At 27.8% G+C, this 19712-nt stretch overlaps 1 protein-coding gene across 1 annotated transcript in view; it reads right to left on the reverse strand.

Annotated features, from left to right (window-relative positions):
* Positions 1-7271, reverse strand: part of LOC129968138 (uncharacterized) — a 59667-nt gene extending 52396 nt beyond the window's left edge. The window contains exons 1-2 of the mRNA XM_056081958.1: positions 7060-7271; positions 4066-4130 (exon numbers count right to left, since the gene is read on the reverse strand). Of these exons, the coding sequence (XP_055937933.1) occupies positions 4066-4130; positions 7060-7161 (167 nt within the window). The 5' untranslated portion in view covers positions 7162-7271. The remainder of the gene's footprint in view (positions 1-4065; positions 4131-7059) is intronic.
* Positions 7272-19712: the final 12441 nt, after the last annotated feature.

Here is a 19712-nt window from a genome sequence, read left to right on the forward strand (position 1 = left end):
ATTATTTAAATGTTATTATTACTATTTAAATGTTAATTATTTAAACATTGTTATTATTATTTAAACATATAAATAAGGCTTAACTGCGGAAAATGAGTGGACCAATGGTCACACTCCACGAATCAGTCCGTGACAGTGTTTTATTTCCCACAAAACAGTAATAAAGACGTAGAATATAGAGAAAAGGGTGAAAAATAAAACAATGCAAATGAAATTTTGGAAAAAAAATAATATAATGTAACTGACAAGTTGACAGCTGTCATTCAATTTCATGCAGAGATGCTAGTTTCCTTAGAGGGAGGAAAGCATGAAGCAGAGTGAAATTTAAAAATGATAAGATTGTACTATATATGATTTCATTAATTTCACCACAATTTTTCTTTTAATTTTTATTTACAGATAAACTTTTAAATATCTTAAAAAAGAAGTGAACACAGTTTTTTTTTTAATTAATCAATAAACTTCAATTCATACCAGCTTTCTAATAGCATGCAATTCTTATATGATACTTGCCAACTCATTAGAATTAGCCATATGAACAATTTCAAATAGTACTTCGTTATTTGTATTTTTTGAAGTAAAATTATTAACAGCTCAATTTTTTTTTTTAATTTCCTTTCACCCTAAAAAATTAACTATGCATTCTTATAACTATTTTTTTATATTTATAAAATTTACTAATATGTATTTCTGCATATTGAGAATTTCATAAAAGAAACTTTTTTAAAGATTTATATTTTAAGGTTCAATTGCATTTGAAAGAAAACTATTTACTTCTAACAAGAAAGAGAACTTAAAATCTGTTTCCATGTACAGTATCAAAAGACAGTTGACATATGTTATTCCGTGATCTAAATAAACTATGTATTTAATATATTATCTTTCATAAAATGATTACAAGTCTCAATACTTAGGGCTACTCTATTTTAAACCTTTCTGGTGCAAATCATTATTATTATTTTGAAATACAACAACAAAAAAAAAAAAAAAAAAAAACAATCAATGTGATTAATAGATTGTATACACATGGAATCTGCAAGCAAAAATTTTTTTAACTTATCTTTTTTCACAGGGGTTGGTGTCCTCAAATGAGGACATCACCCGTCTAGTGCAACCTCCGTGTAAGAAAATCTCACGAAATAATTACCTAAATTTCTAAATATTCTAGGTTTATAGACACTTAATCATGATCTAGGTAATTTGAAACATTTAAAATATTAAATACACAAAATATAATATATTTGCAGCAAAAATTCTAAACTAAATCTTATAGATATAATTAAAAATAAGAACTATTATAATTTAATACAAATCATAATTTATTTTAACTAAGAATAAAAATTAGTTAAATAAAACACTAAAAAATAAATATTTATTGTTAAATGTTAACTTAATTTTATAAATTAATAAAGAAAAAAATGTCAAATAAAAAACAAAAGTAAAAATAACTTATTTGGTATGAAATATCTCAAAGCATGTAGGAAGGTCTTTTTGTCTAACACATAATAAGAAGTTGTTTTGCACATTTATTTGATACAGCATAGACAATATTTTTGAGGAGGACACTTGATGGGCATATACTGAACATGTTTAAAACTTTCACTGTACAATTTTTACATGCTGAATGCAATAATGATAACAAAAATGAACTTAAATAAAAAAAAAAAATCATGGCTATATGAAATTAAATATTTACAGAAAAAGACAGCAAAAAGTAAAGCAGAACATGAGGATGAAACATAAGTAACAGTCTACAAAAAAAAAAAAAAAAAGCAAATCTTAAATGTGACATGTTTTCTGGCTTTTAAACATGGGTTTCTTTTTCCTGAATCTGAAGATAAATAAACCAAACTCCCCCCTGAATACAGAATCAACATCACATCCTTCTTTGCAAAATATTAAATTACACTTTTCACACAAAGAGTGAGGCAGCACAAATGGGTGGTGTCCTCATTGAGGACACCACTCGTTAGTAGTGAATTAGCCAATTTGGTTTGTTCCGACATTTATTTGAAGATTAAACAAAATTATTATTTAAAACCTTTGTAGGTATTGTAGTAAAATGAGAGATTGATTTTGATAAAATATCATTTCTTAAAATGTCAATATATTCCCTGTTCGCCAACGGATTGTAAAACCCTCCGCGCTTTTGCGCATACGTTAGGATGGGTTTAATTTGTTAAAATAGGGGTGAAAGGAAAGACGAAAGGAGGAGATTTTTACATTTAACAATGAAGACTCGCGGCTTTATCAGACGTAAAAATTACAGATAATTAGTAATACAGAAGGAAAAAGGTACTAATGCACAGTAAAACACTTCAGAGCAATTTCAGTTTAATGTAAGAGGCATAAACATTAAATTATGAAGAATAAACAAAAATTTTCTGTTCTTAAAATTTGGTAATTACATTTTTACAAAATAATAATGGTCTTTTTTATATTAAAATGCTTTTTTTTATGTGTTATAGAATTTTTTGCAAATATTCTAAGATTAAAAACAATGGATAATCCAATTTTTATTCTATTTAAAACATTTTTTCATTTAATGAATTGCTGTAAATAGGGAGCTTGTTAAAAATATTATCTTTAAAATACAAAATATTTTATATATTTTAATATTAAAAGAACATTATTAATGATTTTTCTACCTAAGAATATTATTTTTAAATATATAACATGAAATAATTACTAAAATTTTCTTCATACTACTCCTTAAAACTTTTTTGCCATTTCAACTAGCCATATCAATATGAAATTTTGAGTTAAAATAAAATGCGGCCAGAAACGACAACACTCACATGCACGGGGAAAAATATTGAACTAAAAAGTATCTAATGGGGGAAATCCAAGGTAAAAAGTGAATACTGGAAATGAGCTCATTGTTCCGCACCTCACCTCTTAACGAGACGGAATCGTCACAATCTATTGACAAACAGTCTCAAATTTAAGGCAAAATCAGGGTATTTTTAACATAAAATTAATGCCATAAAAGAAACGAAAATTGCTCATGCAGCCATCTATCTTTCTAAAAGGAGACTAAATGCTATTTTCCAGCAATTTTTGGTATTCAAAATCCAATAGTATTTTTATAGAAAATTTTTAAATTGGTGTCCTTTTTCATGGTCACCGCCCCATAAAGGATTGAGCAGCGGAGAAATCAATTTACAAAATGCCATTCTATAATACATTATTAGTATTTGACCCCATTCTTTGTTAAAGTTTTCTACTCTAAATTTTGACAGTAAGAAGCCTTTTAATTCTTAAGCATGTGAAAATTTTCACTAACTCATTCTTTGCAGGCGAGAAACTTCTCCATTTTCTACATAAATAAAGAATAGATTATAAATAAAAAAATATATGGACAAAGTACCTATGCAGTTATTTGGGATATTTATAGTTTTAATGAAAGTAAATCTTTCTGCTAATTAGATATATTAGCATATTTTTATTAATGAAATTCTATCTTAATTTAATGTATTAAAAAAACTAAACTCTTGATGTTAGTTCTACCACTTATCATTGAAGAAAAAGATAAATATTTTATTTGCAATCAGCATCTTCCAGGAAAAGTTTTTAATAAATCAGCAATTAAGATATCTAAGACCTGATTAGAAAAAAACAGTGTTGCTTCAGGATAAAAAGTACAAAAATAAAAGTCAACTCACACCACCTTTTATCTAATAGCTCAAAAGGGAAAAATTATTATATGAATAAGCACAGCAGAATACTGGTGATAAGAACAAAAAGGAAAGAGTAAGATAATTAAAAATAATTTAATACAAAATTTAAAATAAGGGTAATTTTAATCTCAAGTCAGATTCATGAGAACATATTTTACCCAAAAAGCACAAAACTAAAAATGTTGAATAGCGAATTATTTTAATAAAGCAAATGTAGAAAATGATAATTCTACTAAGACATTTTTGACAAATGATATAAACATGTGATCCAGCATTTTAAATATTCAGTAAATAACATGAGCAATGTTAAAATGCTATAGAATGCCCCTATAACACATTATAAAATAAAGTATCTAATAAATGAAAAGATCAAGCAAAAGCATACCTTTTAAGTCTCTCACCACAGAATTCATTTATCTTCTTTTTCACATAACTTATTTCTGCTTCAGTCTAAATGAGTGAAAATATTGAATACAATAAAAATCTTATCAATTTTAATACTTTATTTAATGATTCACACACTTGAAAGATAATTGAATATTCTCAAATAATTTTGTAAAATGAAACAAAAAATAGTTACATTGTAAATAAAAGATGGATATAGTCATATTAAACATTCATATAACTTTAAATAAAAGTAATTAAGTAACTTTAAATAAGGTTGCTTTAATTTGATAAAATTAAAGCAATCCTACTTTACAAATTTTAAAACTAAATAAGTAAAACTAACAGTTTTAAATAATTCAGAAAATTAATATGATAAGGTAACAGCTTAGTTGCATAGGCTAACATGTTGAAATAGATAGTTTACATATTTCCATTATACAAATTAAAATTAATTGATGTTCCACTTAGAATCATCATAAATAGGGAACAAAAAATATACCAGCAAAAGCAAAGAGCATGTATATTTACTTTATAGTTACATCATTTGACGATTAAGCTTTCTAAAGAAATTTAAACTCAAGTTAAGTAGTATAAAATAATCAAAATAACTAGAAAATTGAAATGAAATATATAGTAAACAGTTCTGTGAGAGGAAAACATGAATTATACAATTCATATTTCAAAGGATACATCAGAAATGTGAAAAGGATATTTTGCTTATTATTTATTAAAAATAAATTTTTCAATTGATTAATTTAGTAAATTACACTTTCAACCTCTACAAATGTTAAAAACTAATTGTATGAAATGAAGAAAATTGACTAATTCTTGCCATGCTCAAAGAAAGAAAAGAATCTCCAGGACTAATGGATCTAGCAAAAGATCAGTAGAAGGAAAAACAAAGATTTCAGTAGATATATGGTTCAATATTTATTATTTCATAAGATATCCACATTAAGAAAATTAGAGTATTCAGCATAACGACTAGCTGCTTATAAATAAAATGGATTATCTTTGTATAATTTATTTTTATGTACCAATATTAATTTTTAATTAATTGTGGAAAAGTGGCAGTGCTGATTTCAAAGTTTTGGTCAAAAATTCAAATTAGAATTGCTTAAATCATTTCATATTTCAGTTTAATTCATGAATGAAAATCCTTTTAAAACATATATATGTAGTAAAATTGACTTGTTGAAATAATTAGTTGAAAATCAATTATTATTTATGGATTCAGGGTCTATTAGAAAAATTCAAACACCACTTTTGTATATTAGCACTAGTATTTTTATTTGATTTTACTAGTATTCACATGTCTGTTCGCATAGAAAAAGAATAATTTAATTATTCGAAATACCTTTTACAGTATCATTGGACTTTTTTTTTTCCCCATTACATAATCCCAGGTGATTTTAAAAAGAATTTAAATATCTAATTGGTTTTTTTTTGGGGGGGGGGGAGAGATAAAAAATGGCTAATTTTTTTTCAGCAATTCCCTTTTAAATTTTCATAAGGCGATCAATCTTACTCTAAAGTTCGATGACAAAACAATTTTTTAAAAAAGAAAATTACTATAGTTAGAAAAGAAAATGGCAATGCCACATTTTTCATATCAATATCTTTTTGAGATCAAATTTCCAACATTCCAAAACATGAAAATAATCTTTAGCAAGTGAAAGAGAGAGAAAAATGCATCTTATATGTATAAAAAAAAGGAGAATACATGAGAAATGCATGTTACAAATAAGCAAGCATCGGTATCGCTAAGGTAACAAAGGCTCATAATTAAATAATTATGAGTCTTTATTACAAAAGGGATATAAATTAAAATTTCACAAAAAAAAAGTTTATTTTTACACAAAAGAAAGATTTCAATTTGATTCCTTTTTTAAAATAAAATAAATCAGGTTTTAAATTGATTAAGAATGTTAATTATCATTATATTACATAGCTGAATACCATTTAATAAATTTAGAAAACATAAGAATTGCAACTTATATGCCTTTTTCTTAGAAAGGCATACAAATATTAATAGGTTACTTTTATCTTCAATTAAGTAATAACAAAAAAAGATGCATCAGCAATATGTAATTAAGTAACAACACTGTCTTAATTCATATTAATTTTTTAAAAAATTAACTAAATACAGTTAATAGTATTAAAATAAAGTTAATTAAAATTTTATCAAATATAAGTAAGGTCATTAAAATTTCATAGACTTGCAGCCACTTTTACACACATTGAACTTATTTTAGCTAAACTTTGTACTCAAATATTCAACACTTATAAGGCAGAATTAATTGAAACAAATAATAAATTTAACCCAATTTCAAAGTCAGAGAATTGCTACACACACTATAGCATCTAATATGAAAAATAAAATATAATTAGTAAAAATTTGAAATATATATATATATATATACAAAGACAATAAACTTACAATTATTCAAAAGTAAATACAATAAATTAAGAAAACAAGTAAACAACAAATAAATCAATATTATATTTATAATCTATATTTAAATTGGAAAATAATTCAAATCAAAATAGCTGCCCTTTTAATTTACAGAAAACTGTTCCATAATACATTCATTATGGGCCAAACTTGAAAAAAGAACAATGCAGGTACATAGCAGAAGTAAAAAAATAACCATTTTGTATCAAAATTTCTTAAATACTCATGATTTAAAAAATGCAAAACAAAAACTTGATTATTATAATACCAATTTTCAATTAGATTCGGTTCGGAAGATACATTATTCAGAAGAATTTGTAACTAAGAATATATATCAAAGTACAGTTATGAAAAAACAATAAATTCAGCAATTTTCGCTCAACTAACGTTTAGTTATGAAAATTACGAATGTAGACAACCAATCGTTCAATAACTATAAAACGTTAAAACGAAATTGCAGCTTCAAAACCAGTTTCTGAAATTTATTAAACACAGCATGGAGTAATTTTTAAGTGCATGAGGGGAATGCATACTTACCTCTATGTTTAAACCATGTATGTTGATTACTGAATGGATGTATGATAATTTGCCTTTGATGTTCAAATCAGATTCGATGATTTCTATTAAATTCGGCCACATATTTATTTATCTTTATTACAAAAAAAGAAATATTGAATGCCAAATTCTAAAACTGACGAGCCTCTTAACACAACGACGCTCAGAAACTTTTCTAGCCCTAACAGTTACAATTGCCGCTAAAAACTGAATGGAGCCGGAATCATTTTAAATCGACGGTTATTGTGGCTCTTCGTCTTTCCTTTATTTTTTGTGTTATTATTTAGGATAATAATTTGGGCTATAGCAGGACAACAGTTAAATATATCCACTGTTAAGAAGAAAAAAAAATCATATAACTGACAAAACTTTAGTTAAAGGGAAAGATTATTAGTATTATTATTCTATTCGTCAAGCAAACTATAAATTTTTCTCATTGTAAATTATTTACGGCTAAAAAAAGCGATGCAATTATTGCACGTTTCGACTTTGAATAAATTGATTAAAATTCATCAACTCCAGCTACACTTTTCTTTTTTTGCGTATTTCATTTTCAATATTTGATGGAAATCTAGTTAATTGGTCATTTTGGCGATTTGTCAAGCTATAGTCCAGATAAGGATATTCTGATCCTTTCAAACAGTTATCCAGTCCTTACAGCATTAAAAAATATCACTTTTCACTCGCCCAAAAGTATTAAACGTCTCACCTCAAAAATTCACAAAAGAAAAAAAAAACTGAACCAAAAAAAATTCGTTTCTATGAGTACTTGGCCAATCGGCAATTTTTTTGGAACAAAGAAACAGACATTTTTGCAAAAGCAGTAACAGAATCCTCACCTTTCATATACTGAATTTCAGCCTAGGATATCTGGATATGATATCCAATCTGAGAAAGAAATCTACGCAATTAGCTTCAGACAATAAAAGCAAATATCGGGCTCTAATTGGGAACTTTCCAGACATCACTACCATCACTGAACGTATTAGAAGTAGAGTTCGGGATAGACTCATTACACGTGTCATTTGTGAAACTATCATAAATCCAGATCTCTTACATAGATTCAATTTTTCTGACAGTCTCTTGTGCATCAAATGCTAGGAAGACAGTGAAATTTTATTCTATTAAAATGCTCAAAGTATACAGCTTACAGAGCGCTTTGGAAAAGATTTAAAATTGAAGAATCGAACATTTCATTTGCCTTTCTTTTATCTGAAGCTATCGCAAGCAAGCATCATTTAAGCATTTTTATTCTAGCTATCAAACATTTTGATATCCACTAATTGTAACAACTCGGCATCCAGAGAATAACAGCCTTCGTCGCCACAGATCATACTGTTTACATTCTGTTATTGCTATTTGAGAATCCAATCTTTGAAATCGAAATGTACTAATTGACAATTTGGCTTAGAAATTAAAAAATATATACGCAAGTACAAAAGAAACTTTCGCATTTACTCTGTTAGCGCAAGATATTGTAAGATATCTCTATGATGTTGTCCAGCATTCTGAATGCCGGCCAACATCGTATAGGTATTGTAACAATGCTGATGGACATTTTGTGTTAATTGGATATCTGTACAAAGAGCGAAATTATCTTAGTACAATAAATAAATTGTGACGCAATCAAAAATTTTAATGAAATGTTCGAAAAAACAGTCAAACTTCTTTTATAAAAATTTTCGAACATATTTAATCAGGGTGAAAATGCCTATTTACTGATTAGAAGGACAGAAGCACAAAAAAAAATCTGGTCAAACTTAACGATGTTTAAATGCAATCGAATGCAAGTATCTACAAAAATATCTGAAATTTGTTCCTTCAAAAAGTTTACCTTTTTCCTTTTTCTTTTTAAATGTTGGTTTTTCTTTCTTTAAAAAAGCAAATCACTTTTTCCCTTCTTTCTCAGTCTTTCCTTTATTTAAGGTTTTTTTCCCCCTCTCTTTGGGTTTTTTTTCTTTTGTGTGTGTTCTCGCACAACAATTTTCTATATGACATTTAATTTATATGCATATAATTCTATATGACAAAATTTTAGAAGCATTAAAAATAAAAAAAGAAATATTCCCTCTTTTTCCTCAGTAAATTCTGGATCTTTTAGGTTATTTCCCTTTATCCAGATAGTTGTCGAATTATATGCATTCTCAAGACACCATCTAGTAAAATTATTTCGTCAAGGAATCCTCACAACACTAACAAAGAAATATTAGCAACTGAAGTTGTTTATAATGATATAAAATGTATTATCATATATTTTAAATGATCCTCAAGGCCTTAATATAGAAAATAAGAAAGCTTTTTCTGGATTAATTTCCCTATACTATGTTCATTTTTAGTGATTTTAAACTGTATTAGTCTTTATGAGATCCAAATAGAACTGCTTCAATAAGCAATTATTGCATTGTTTGTTTGCAAAATTCTCATTTCATTCCCTCAGTTCATTAAATTCCACTCATGCCGTTTATTCCAGGTTTCTTCACTTGATCTCACATTATGCTCAGTATTAGCTCTATTTCCCATTAAGTCCAATACTATATTTCAAATAGAATTTTGAAAGTAATCATATCAATATGGTCAAATATGGGGAAAATATTAGAAAAATCAAAACGATCATTTCGAATAGCGCTATGAAATGATCTTCAGAAGATACTAAACAGAACATAAAATCTGTTAATTACGAAATAACAACTACTGCTCATGGTGGAGAACCTCATGTCATAATTTCAAAAAGCTGAAGTAGCTATTTCGGCAAAAAGCCAGCCGTTACATTTCACTTCTGGACTGGAATGAGGACAAAAAATACACTTCGAAACTTTGAACATTACAAAAATTTATCATTTTCTCAGTGCATATAATTTTAAAGCTCATGCCTTACCTCGAATTGAAATCGACCTAGTTTCCCAAGTCAGCTCTCCCGATTACAAAAAAATAACATTAACTCAGTTAATGGATGATGCAGTAACTAAAATCAAAATCTTTAACAACAACATTTTTCTTTAGAAGATATCATCCTTACATGCGATGTCTCCACAATTATCATCTCCAAGGATTACCGCAGACAGGTTTTCAAACATAAACAATCTCTTTTTCATCCTGGTACTTCTGGTTTAATAAAGATGGTTATGTTTCGTGTGGCCAAGTATTATCAAGAGGGATATTAAAATGTGGATAAAATTTTGTCAACCATGCTAAAGATCAAAGATTCATTGACACTCAAGAGCACCAATTGGCACGTTGATTTATCAATGTCTGATTTCATTTATCCTTTTACTCCATCTAATGGTAAAATTTACTATCTCATAATGATTGGCAACTATACAAGATAAATGGAAATAATTACTATAGCCAACATGGGTGCCAAAACGATATACCGGGCTCTCCTAGATTTTGGACATCTCGGTTTGATTGTGCAGCCATCATAATAGCATACCAGGATAGAAACTTTGAATCTACTTTTTCTCAAAGAACTTAATTATGCCATGGAACTAACAGAATCCACTGCTTATCTATCACATAAATGAGTGGAATTATCGAAAGAATGCATCGTCACCTCAAGAGGGTAATTAAAGTTCATGAGAACTCTAAGTGGAGTGATATTATACCAACTATTCTTTTTTGTCTGAGTTCAGCTCTTAAAAATGACATAAAGGTTATATGCATAGAATTGGAGAATGGGACAATTCTACAATTGTCATCCGATCTTTTCTCTTTTGATAATATTCTTGTATCTCGTTCTCTCTTCCACTTCAACATATGTATCAATTATAGTGCTAAAATGAGTTCCTTGCGGCCAGTGATAATATCTACTTATGGAAAAAAACTATATTTTTACCAACTGCATTGAAAAACTGTTCACAGGTGTTTATAATAGTTGATAATACTATTATAAACATGTCAACCATTAATTAACCATTATGAAAGTAATGTCAACCATTACTTTCATAACCTTACGCATGCCCTCATGGAGAAGTCCACTGAAGTGATAAAATATTCTCAATTCTCATTAATGGAAAAAAGAAATTTTTTTTCAATAGATCACGCCAAACCATCTTTTTTTTGAGGTAACGACAACGATATTCCTCAAGTGCCTAAACAACAATCTGATAAAACGGATATAATTGTGTCACATCTAGATGGAAAAAAAATGACAAAATTATTCCTAAAATAAGATCTAGACGAGTGCCAGATTTCCTAAAATTTTATAACAGTTTATAACATTTTTTTTTTTTCTTTTTCATTTTGCCTCCTTATTTTAGCAAAAATTTGCATATCAAATTCTAGAACGAGTAATGTCATATTATCAATGTATCTTTTATTCTCGGTTAATTATGCAAACTTTTTCAAATTAACTGTATCATTTGTTTTTGTATGTATTTGCTACAGTAATTTTTTAAGTGCTATAGATCAGCGAGTAATGTTTCTGATAATGCTGTGTGATTCGCATGCTCATTGTTGGGATACTCTGTGATGAAGCAGACATGTTTACCTGTAAGCATGTGCCAAAGATTCAGCTGCGAGGTGTGAGCTGAAAAATAAGCAGCTTCATTTTTATTCCGATATATTGAGCTGTGGAAATGAGAGCTGCTAATAAAATTGATAAATAAAATCTGTATGAAGAATTTTGTTTTCAAATTTGAAGATGAATACTTAGCAGTATTATCAGTAGCGATACTACAGACACCTTTTGATAACCACCTTTATTTCTCCTTAATGGCATAACGCAAAAGTCAATTCCAATCGATTCGATTTTTTAAAAAATTCAAATAGCAGTTTTAACTAGCATATTCAACTTCAGGAAGTTATACAGAACTTCGCTCGGCAGTTCTTTTTTTTTGTGTGTGTGTGTGCGAAATCGTGTATTTCGTTGAAAATTTTTAGATACGAATCACATATTATTGATTGCATATGAAAATTTTTCCATCTTACTTACATATGAACTGGTCATTTAAATAAAAAAAAAATCATGAATGCACTTAGTTTAATATGTTATTAGAAGCAATCTGTTTGTTACAATATTCATTTTACAGGTTATCTATCATTAATTATACTTTTCAACTTACATAGTACATCTACATAATATTGGTTTTTGAATTAATTCCAAATTGTTATAAAGATTTTATACTTTCCCAGACATTTTATCTGAAGAATATATTCAAAAGGAAAATGTTCCCCTAGGAACTGCTTCAAGTGTGGTTTTATTTTGTGTCAAAAGAAATGACATTATTCATCAGCTACTTCCATATGTACATGGTTACCCTTTTGTTGACGACTTTAAAATTTACTAAGTAAGTACAGATGTGGTATTTATACAAATGCAGCTTCAAGTAACCATTAAACAAATAATTGAATGGAACGGCAGGAATGGGTTTGTTTTTCTCTATTCAAAAGCGTTGTTTGTTCAGTTGTGTCCATTTCTGTAAAAAATTGGCTTTAAAATCAGACCCTACAATTTTTTTAAATGAAAATGTCATCCCAATAATAAAGAAAATTAATTCTTAAGGTGTGAATTTTGTCTCGAAACTTAATTTTAAACCACATATTTTGCACTGCAGAGAAAGTGTAATAAAGCACTGAACTTTTTAAGGATTCTTTCAAATAGGACACGTGAAGGTGATTATTCGTCTCTTTTAGAGATACACAAGTACAAAAATTGAATTGCTGGTTTAAAAAAATATATAAATTAAATTATTGCAGAGCCGTATATGGCTCGGTTATGCTGAGGTTTTGCAAGCTTTAGATACGATTCATCAAGGTCTCCTTTTAATTTCGATAACACAAACATATATTCGTTTTTATTATAAGTAAAGATAGGGCTATTTCAGGCGTCACTTTTAAGAATAAAATTTAAGCTTTCAGCAATTCAATTTTTTCCCCTCTTTTCTTCAGTTTTTAAATTTACATTATTATGCGGGCATGCTTAATTATAAGTAAAATTTTTGGACTGTAATTTCTTGAAAATAGATTTATTGCGAAGAAGCGTTATGCGTTATAGCGTTGAAGTCTACTCTACTCCCGTTGCCGAGAGCGTCACAAAAAAGGCACGCCAACTGGCGGAGAGTTCTATCGCTAATCGAATTAGATACACACTACGGAATATTATTGCTTCGACAGATTGGCTGCTTCTGGCTCTTATATCATAAAAAATTATTCATTCCTTCATTAAATTAGTTTTTTGAAATGTTAGATGCTGGATAAATTTCTCTTCTTCTTATTCAAATGTTCTATCTTCTCATTCAAATGTTTTTCCATTTTTTTTGAATATTTCGGATTTTAATAAAACTCGGAACAAGATCAATTATATTTATGTCAAAAACAGAAGGAAGCATTTACCAATAAAATTCAAAGTGACATAAACAGCATATACAACAGCCTTTTCAAAAGTTCGAAGAAAATGTAGCGTCGTTGACTGAAACTCCAAGCTATATCATTGTCAACAATGTAAGTCATTCATTTCCCAACATTTATATTGCTTCATGTATTTTATTAACAAACCCATTCTCTGCAGTTAGAACTAATATATCATTTTCAAAAATGAAAATAATTAAAAATTATCCGAGATCTATTATAGTTCAAGAGAGAAAGGTAGGAAGACTGCTATTCTATACAGAGACTGATAATTCAATCGAAAGCAGTATTTTCAAAATTTAGATATAAATTTACTTATTAAAAACAAAGTCCGAAAAATTTAATTTATATAATTCAACTCCAATTAAATTTAAAATTATTTTGTATAAAATTATTTCAATTTATTTGTTTATCGAATGCAGTTTATATGAAATTAGATACAATGTACTAAGATAATATAATGTTATTAAATATTTAAAATAAAATATTACTTACTTATCTAAATTTCTATGCAATAATCTCATGTTGGTTATATATTTTTAAAATATTTAACAAATTATACATGGAAATTAATTTGTTTCTAGTTGTAAGTTGATAGAATGAAACAATATATTTGGTATTAGATATGTTTAGTACATTATTTCATTTCGCTATCAAAGTTGTATTTAACTTTCTTGTATACAAAGTACAGCTGAAACTATAGTAATCGTCAAAAAATTCGAACTCGAGATTTTGACGAATCTCCAAGTTTTAGATCTCCCTGGGTTCGAAAAACACATTTTTGGAATATTTCATCTGTCAATGACAAAGATAACTAAAAAATGCTTTAAGCTAGAAGGTTGAAATTCGATATATGGTCTTTACATCAAATTTGCAGATTTCTATCAAATTTCGAGTAAAATCAGTACAGAAGAAGTCCGTCTGTCCTGATATTTGAATATAAGTTAACACGATAATTACAAAATGAAGAGAGTTAGATACACAAATTTCGATACATAGATTTAACATCTATGGTGGAAGATGTCTGCCAAAGTTTGAATCAAATCCAACTACGGGTTGACTGTCTGTCCATCTGCACTTTCAGAAACATGTAAAAACGAGAATTCAAAAATGTAAATGACTCAAATATATCAAATTTGGTATGGGATTTTGGGACTACAAATGAAGTTTTGTGTGAAATTTTTGTTCCAATCGGTTGAGAAAAACGCGTGTAAAACACAAATCTGAGTTTTGGATATTCTTAACGCATGCCAGGAATGACGCGATAGACACAGTAAAAATGATAAATTTAAGCCAATTTTCGTAACTATTTTACTCCAATGTCATGTAAGGCGTTCTCTGGTATGACAAGTTTATTACAAAGTATGCGAGAAGGTTTTTGGGAGACCACCCGATGACTTTATAATATAAATATAGGTATAATTCTTTTATTAATGTGTTTGAGTGTATGTTTTAATATCTTTAAAATGTATGCACGTTTAAAATAATTAAAGGTAATATTATGATAGTATTAGACAATGTTTTTTAATTTTCATATTTTTTGGCCCTGAGGCCCTTAAATCAAACCAACACACACCAGATCAAATCATATTATTTTTATGATTCACCGGCAGCCATTTTTCTGCTCTAGCATCGCAACTGTATAAAAGCATTTGAAATTTACGAGATAACGCAGATTCAGTTTGGCGCGTCCCTCAAGATCCTCAATTTTATGGGGGAAAGGAATAACATCTTTATTACAGAGCATGTGAAAAAGTGTCTGGAAGATATTATTTCCCAAAGATTATAGGGAGCGATAGGAATTCAGATACCCCAAGTTTACATATGTGTTGTTTATGAAAAACTTTTTTTTTTAATAATATTTTCTGCAATATTTTCTCTGGCATTTTTACAAAATGCCTCGAAAAAGATGTTTGACTAAAAACATAATAGAAGAATTCACTAATAGCTGATCAAATGGTCAAGAGACGAATGACGAACTACACGCAGAAAAAAATGAAGTGCAAATTTCAAAATTCCAAAGGATACATCTGACAACTTGGTGTTGAAGAATGTTTTAATAAAAATAATAATTAATAGCATTTCTACATAATTTCTTAATCAATACATCATCATATTTATCGTTATTATGAAATAAATACAATTTTTGTGTTCCAGATTGATTTTTGTAATCTCTGGGCAACATGTTTGCATTTTCATAACAAATTATTTTCATAAATAATTTGTAGAAATTTCTTACCATAGTTTTTTAAATTTATCTGTGTTTAATATAGTAGAGTTTTACCGATGCAATTTTTTTTCTTAATTAAAGATTAATGTTGCCAATTGGCAAGAAACCTTTTTTTTTTTATCCATAAACCATATTTAATTAACAAAATATGATTCTTTAATGTATTTAACTCATAATTTATTCAAAAAATAAAAGTAAAAAAAAAATATGTTTTAATTTTTTTTTTTAATCAGGCATTTACGATTTAAATCTACCGACGATCTTACTGGTTCTTTGGGTATTTTAGAATTGATTTACCAAAATTTTGATATAGAATTATGTTTTAAATGATAAATTTGTGTATCAAATATTTTTTTTATCTAACTCTTTATATTTTGTAGTTATAGAACTCAGCTACTCCGACGGCCAGATAGTCAGACATAATGTGAATGGATTTCATTCCAAATTCGATAGAAATCTACAAATTTGGAAATAAAGATCACATATCAAATTTCATCTATCTAGTTCAAAAGAGTTTTTAGATATCGTTTTCACAGACAAACAACGCAGCAGACGTTCAGTCATAAATCCAAAAATGTATTTGTTTGGCTTCCGTGAAGTCTGAAATGTCGGGATTCATAAAAGCCTCGAGGTCGAATTTTTGAGATGGTTGCAGTACTTTTTCTTTACATATTTCGTATATAGAAAATACAAATATACGAAAGGTATTTGATTATTTCTTTAAGAGCACTCAATAAAAATAAATAAATAAAATTTTAAAAAATAATAATAATCCATTGTCTAAATGCAGCATTTTTGCTAAAAAACCTTCTTACATTTTGGGACCGCATTGCGTTTCAGCAAATTTTTTCCATTTCTAGAAAGTCTTAAAATTTTTTAGATTATCAAATTAAAATATAACAGCTAATATATGCTTTGAATTATATAAGTGACCAATGAGCAACTGCTTAGTTAATAATAAACAACAGTAGGACACATCGGGAAATGAAAGGTAGTTCAATATCATATAGTAAACAGAATTTTCTCCAAGAGAATAAACAGGTAAATATATAAATACTAGCAGAACCGCATGACATTGTCCGTACCATACAGATGTTAGTAAAATCAAAATTTCATTGATTGGATCAGAAATTTTCTTCATTGATTGAATCCGTGCAAAAAAAATCTTTGAGCTCGTCAGAAAAACAATAAATTAAAAAATCAATGATTAAATATATTATAATAATTTAGTTTTAAATTAGAGAGAAATATTCAAAAACAATCCCAAAAAATATGCAAAAGATAACTGAATTAGAATGTCGGATGCAAGAGTTTTCGATTCAATTTTTAAAATTTTTCAAAAAAAGCGATTAATATTTTAAAATTTCACATAAATAAGTAAATTAGGCCAAAGATGTAAAGATTTTATTTCGAATGGCAATTGTTTGCTGTTTTCGACGACGCAAAATTTCTTTCTACAAATATTAAAAACCATATTACGGCAACATGTGCCCATAATATGGTTCCGAAGCTAAATAAAAAAAAATATACATTAAATTCTAAAATCCAGGCTTCAAAGCACATTGAGTTACTATTATAACTATCTGTGTGTTTAATTTCAAAGCAATAATTGCGATGGATTCGTCTAAACACACACACACACACACACACACACACACACACACACACACACACACACACACACACACACACACACACACACACACACAAACTTACATCTAATAGTATGGATAAAAGATATCTGGAAAGTCAAATGAACTACCTAAATTCAGCTCTTTGAAATCTGAATTTAGATTTATATTTTATTGAATTAAAATTAAAATTGACAAAACAAAAACTGGAAAGCAAACATGAGTTACATTCATCATAACATTTTAGTTTTAAAACCGGTCTGAAAGAACAATGAGACCCGAATTACCAGTATCAATAATTTTAAGGAAGAACGAATTTTCTTTATTCAAACACAGAAACTGCCACGACGCTCAAGCGGAACCCAGAAATAGACATTAAAAAGACATTAACATACCACAAAAGTTTTAATTCAAAATTGTAAAAATATAATGGAGGAAAGGAAGAAAAATCTGTGTACCTGAAAATGCATTGAAAATGTGTCTGTAAATTAAAAAAAAGCAAAGAAAACATTAAACTAAATTGAAAGAGAAGAGGATTAAAAAAATAATCGTATTTCTGCCCAGCTCTTGATGTCTATTGAAATGTTAAAAAGCAATTAAAAATCTTTTTCTGATTGAAACCACAAAACTGATAAAAATTTCCATACATGAGTCCTAAATCTGAAATATATAATTGAAAAATAGACAAAACAATGGATATTACTTTATATTGTCCTGCAGCTAGATAAAGTATTATTACAAATTATTTTTTAAAAATAAACTTATTTTTAAGAAGATACAAAACAACCAAAGTAATAATATTGGAAAAATTATTACAGGAATTTCAAAATGTTTTCATGTAATGGTCTTTTCAGATATTAGGCAAAAATCTGAGGAAACAGACGCGTTTACACTTCCTTTGTTCATTGTTTAAATGCTTTACTATAATTACAGCTCTCGAAGTTTTAATAAATTTTGAGTTTTAGAAAGCAAATCGATTTAGTATTTTATGTTCATTGTAATTTAAGATATCGTAATTCAAAGTTCAGACAGCTACTGAAAGAAAACAATAATTTAAAAATCACGACTTTCAAAGTTTTATATTCTGCAAAATAAATTTTTGTACATTTTAAAACTTATAGAGCTTATAATATATTCTTTCTAAAGTAATATCCCATAGCTAATTTCAACGGATCAATAAAAAGGGAAAGTGAAATATCATAATAATTCCAGAATTTCAGAAAAAAAAATTGAAAACTGACACATTAAATATTATTTTTCGTTTTAAATCTGTTTAACTAGTTATTAACGCTGCATAGAAATCGCAAAATATTGTAGAAAGGAATTGTACGTTTATTCCTTAACTGTCTTATTCTGTATAGGGAAAATGATAAAGATTGATTTCATCAGTTTTATTTCGCATCTTCCAACATTTTTTCATTATTTAAGTAAATGACATTAAAAAGCTTTCGAGAAGCTAGAAAACAAAAACCAAATATGAAGAACAGTTTTGTCATTTTTATTTGGGAAAAGTAGCAGCTGCAAATGCATTGCTGAGTGGCCAATTGCTTAAAAAGATATTTCTAAAATTTCATTTTTTAATTTTGGGTGAAAAGAAAAAAAAAACGAAATAAGTAAAGTTGGACGGAAGAAATTTAAGTTTTTTTAGCAAACAAAATAAACAAGTGAGTTAACAATTTAAAGAAACAATGAAATAGTTTTCACTTCCATTGCAGCTACGAAAAGTTGCGTGGCAGTCACTGGATCAAAATATTTTCCTGTTAAAATTTGAAAAAAAGAAAAAAAAATATTTTCTTGGCATTGATATTCTTATATATATATATATATATATATATATATATATATATATATATATATATATATATATAATAATTTTAATTTAATCCAAATTAATTTCCAAAGCTTTATGTTAGTAGCACATAGTAATTTCATTCTCTTATTTCCTGATCTAATTTCACTGTTTCTACTTAGTTCATTCAAGAGATTTATAAAATTGCTGATTCGGCTAAACGCCGACACATTCACACGCTCCGCTTGAAGGGCTAGAAAATTCAATAAGCACATTCTTTTTAAAAGATCCTTGTGTCTCCCTTACTTATGATTGAATGCGTCAGAAATCCCTATCAGAATCTTAATAATATATTAGCACTATGAAAAAAAAATATTTTCCCTATCAATATTTCATGTTATATAAGACGAGGGATAATTTATTTCTCACTCTTTCTCACTTCTGCTTTTGTAGCGCGCTGTGGAGGACGTGTCTTGTCCGCGCTTTCATGTAAATAAATTATTGCCTTCTCGGTATGGATTAAAGAGAACTTAAAAATACAAAGTCTCTTCACTGCTTGTCACACCTGCATAGATAGATAGATTTGCATTTTAAAATCGTGTACAATTATTTTTGTGTTATGGTATGTATGTTACCACGG

This window comes from Argiope bruennichi, chromosome 5 (assembly GCF_947563725.1).
Source record: "Argiope bruennichi chromosome 5, qqArgBrue1.1, whole genome shotgun sequence".
Lineage (NCBI taxonomy): Eukaryota > Metazoa > Arthropoda > Arachnida > Araneae > Araneidae > Argiope > Argiope bruennichi.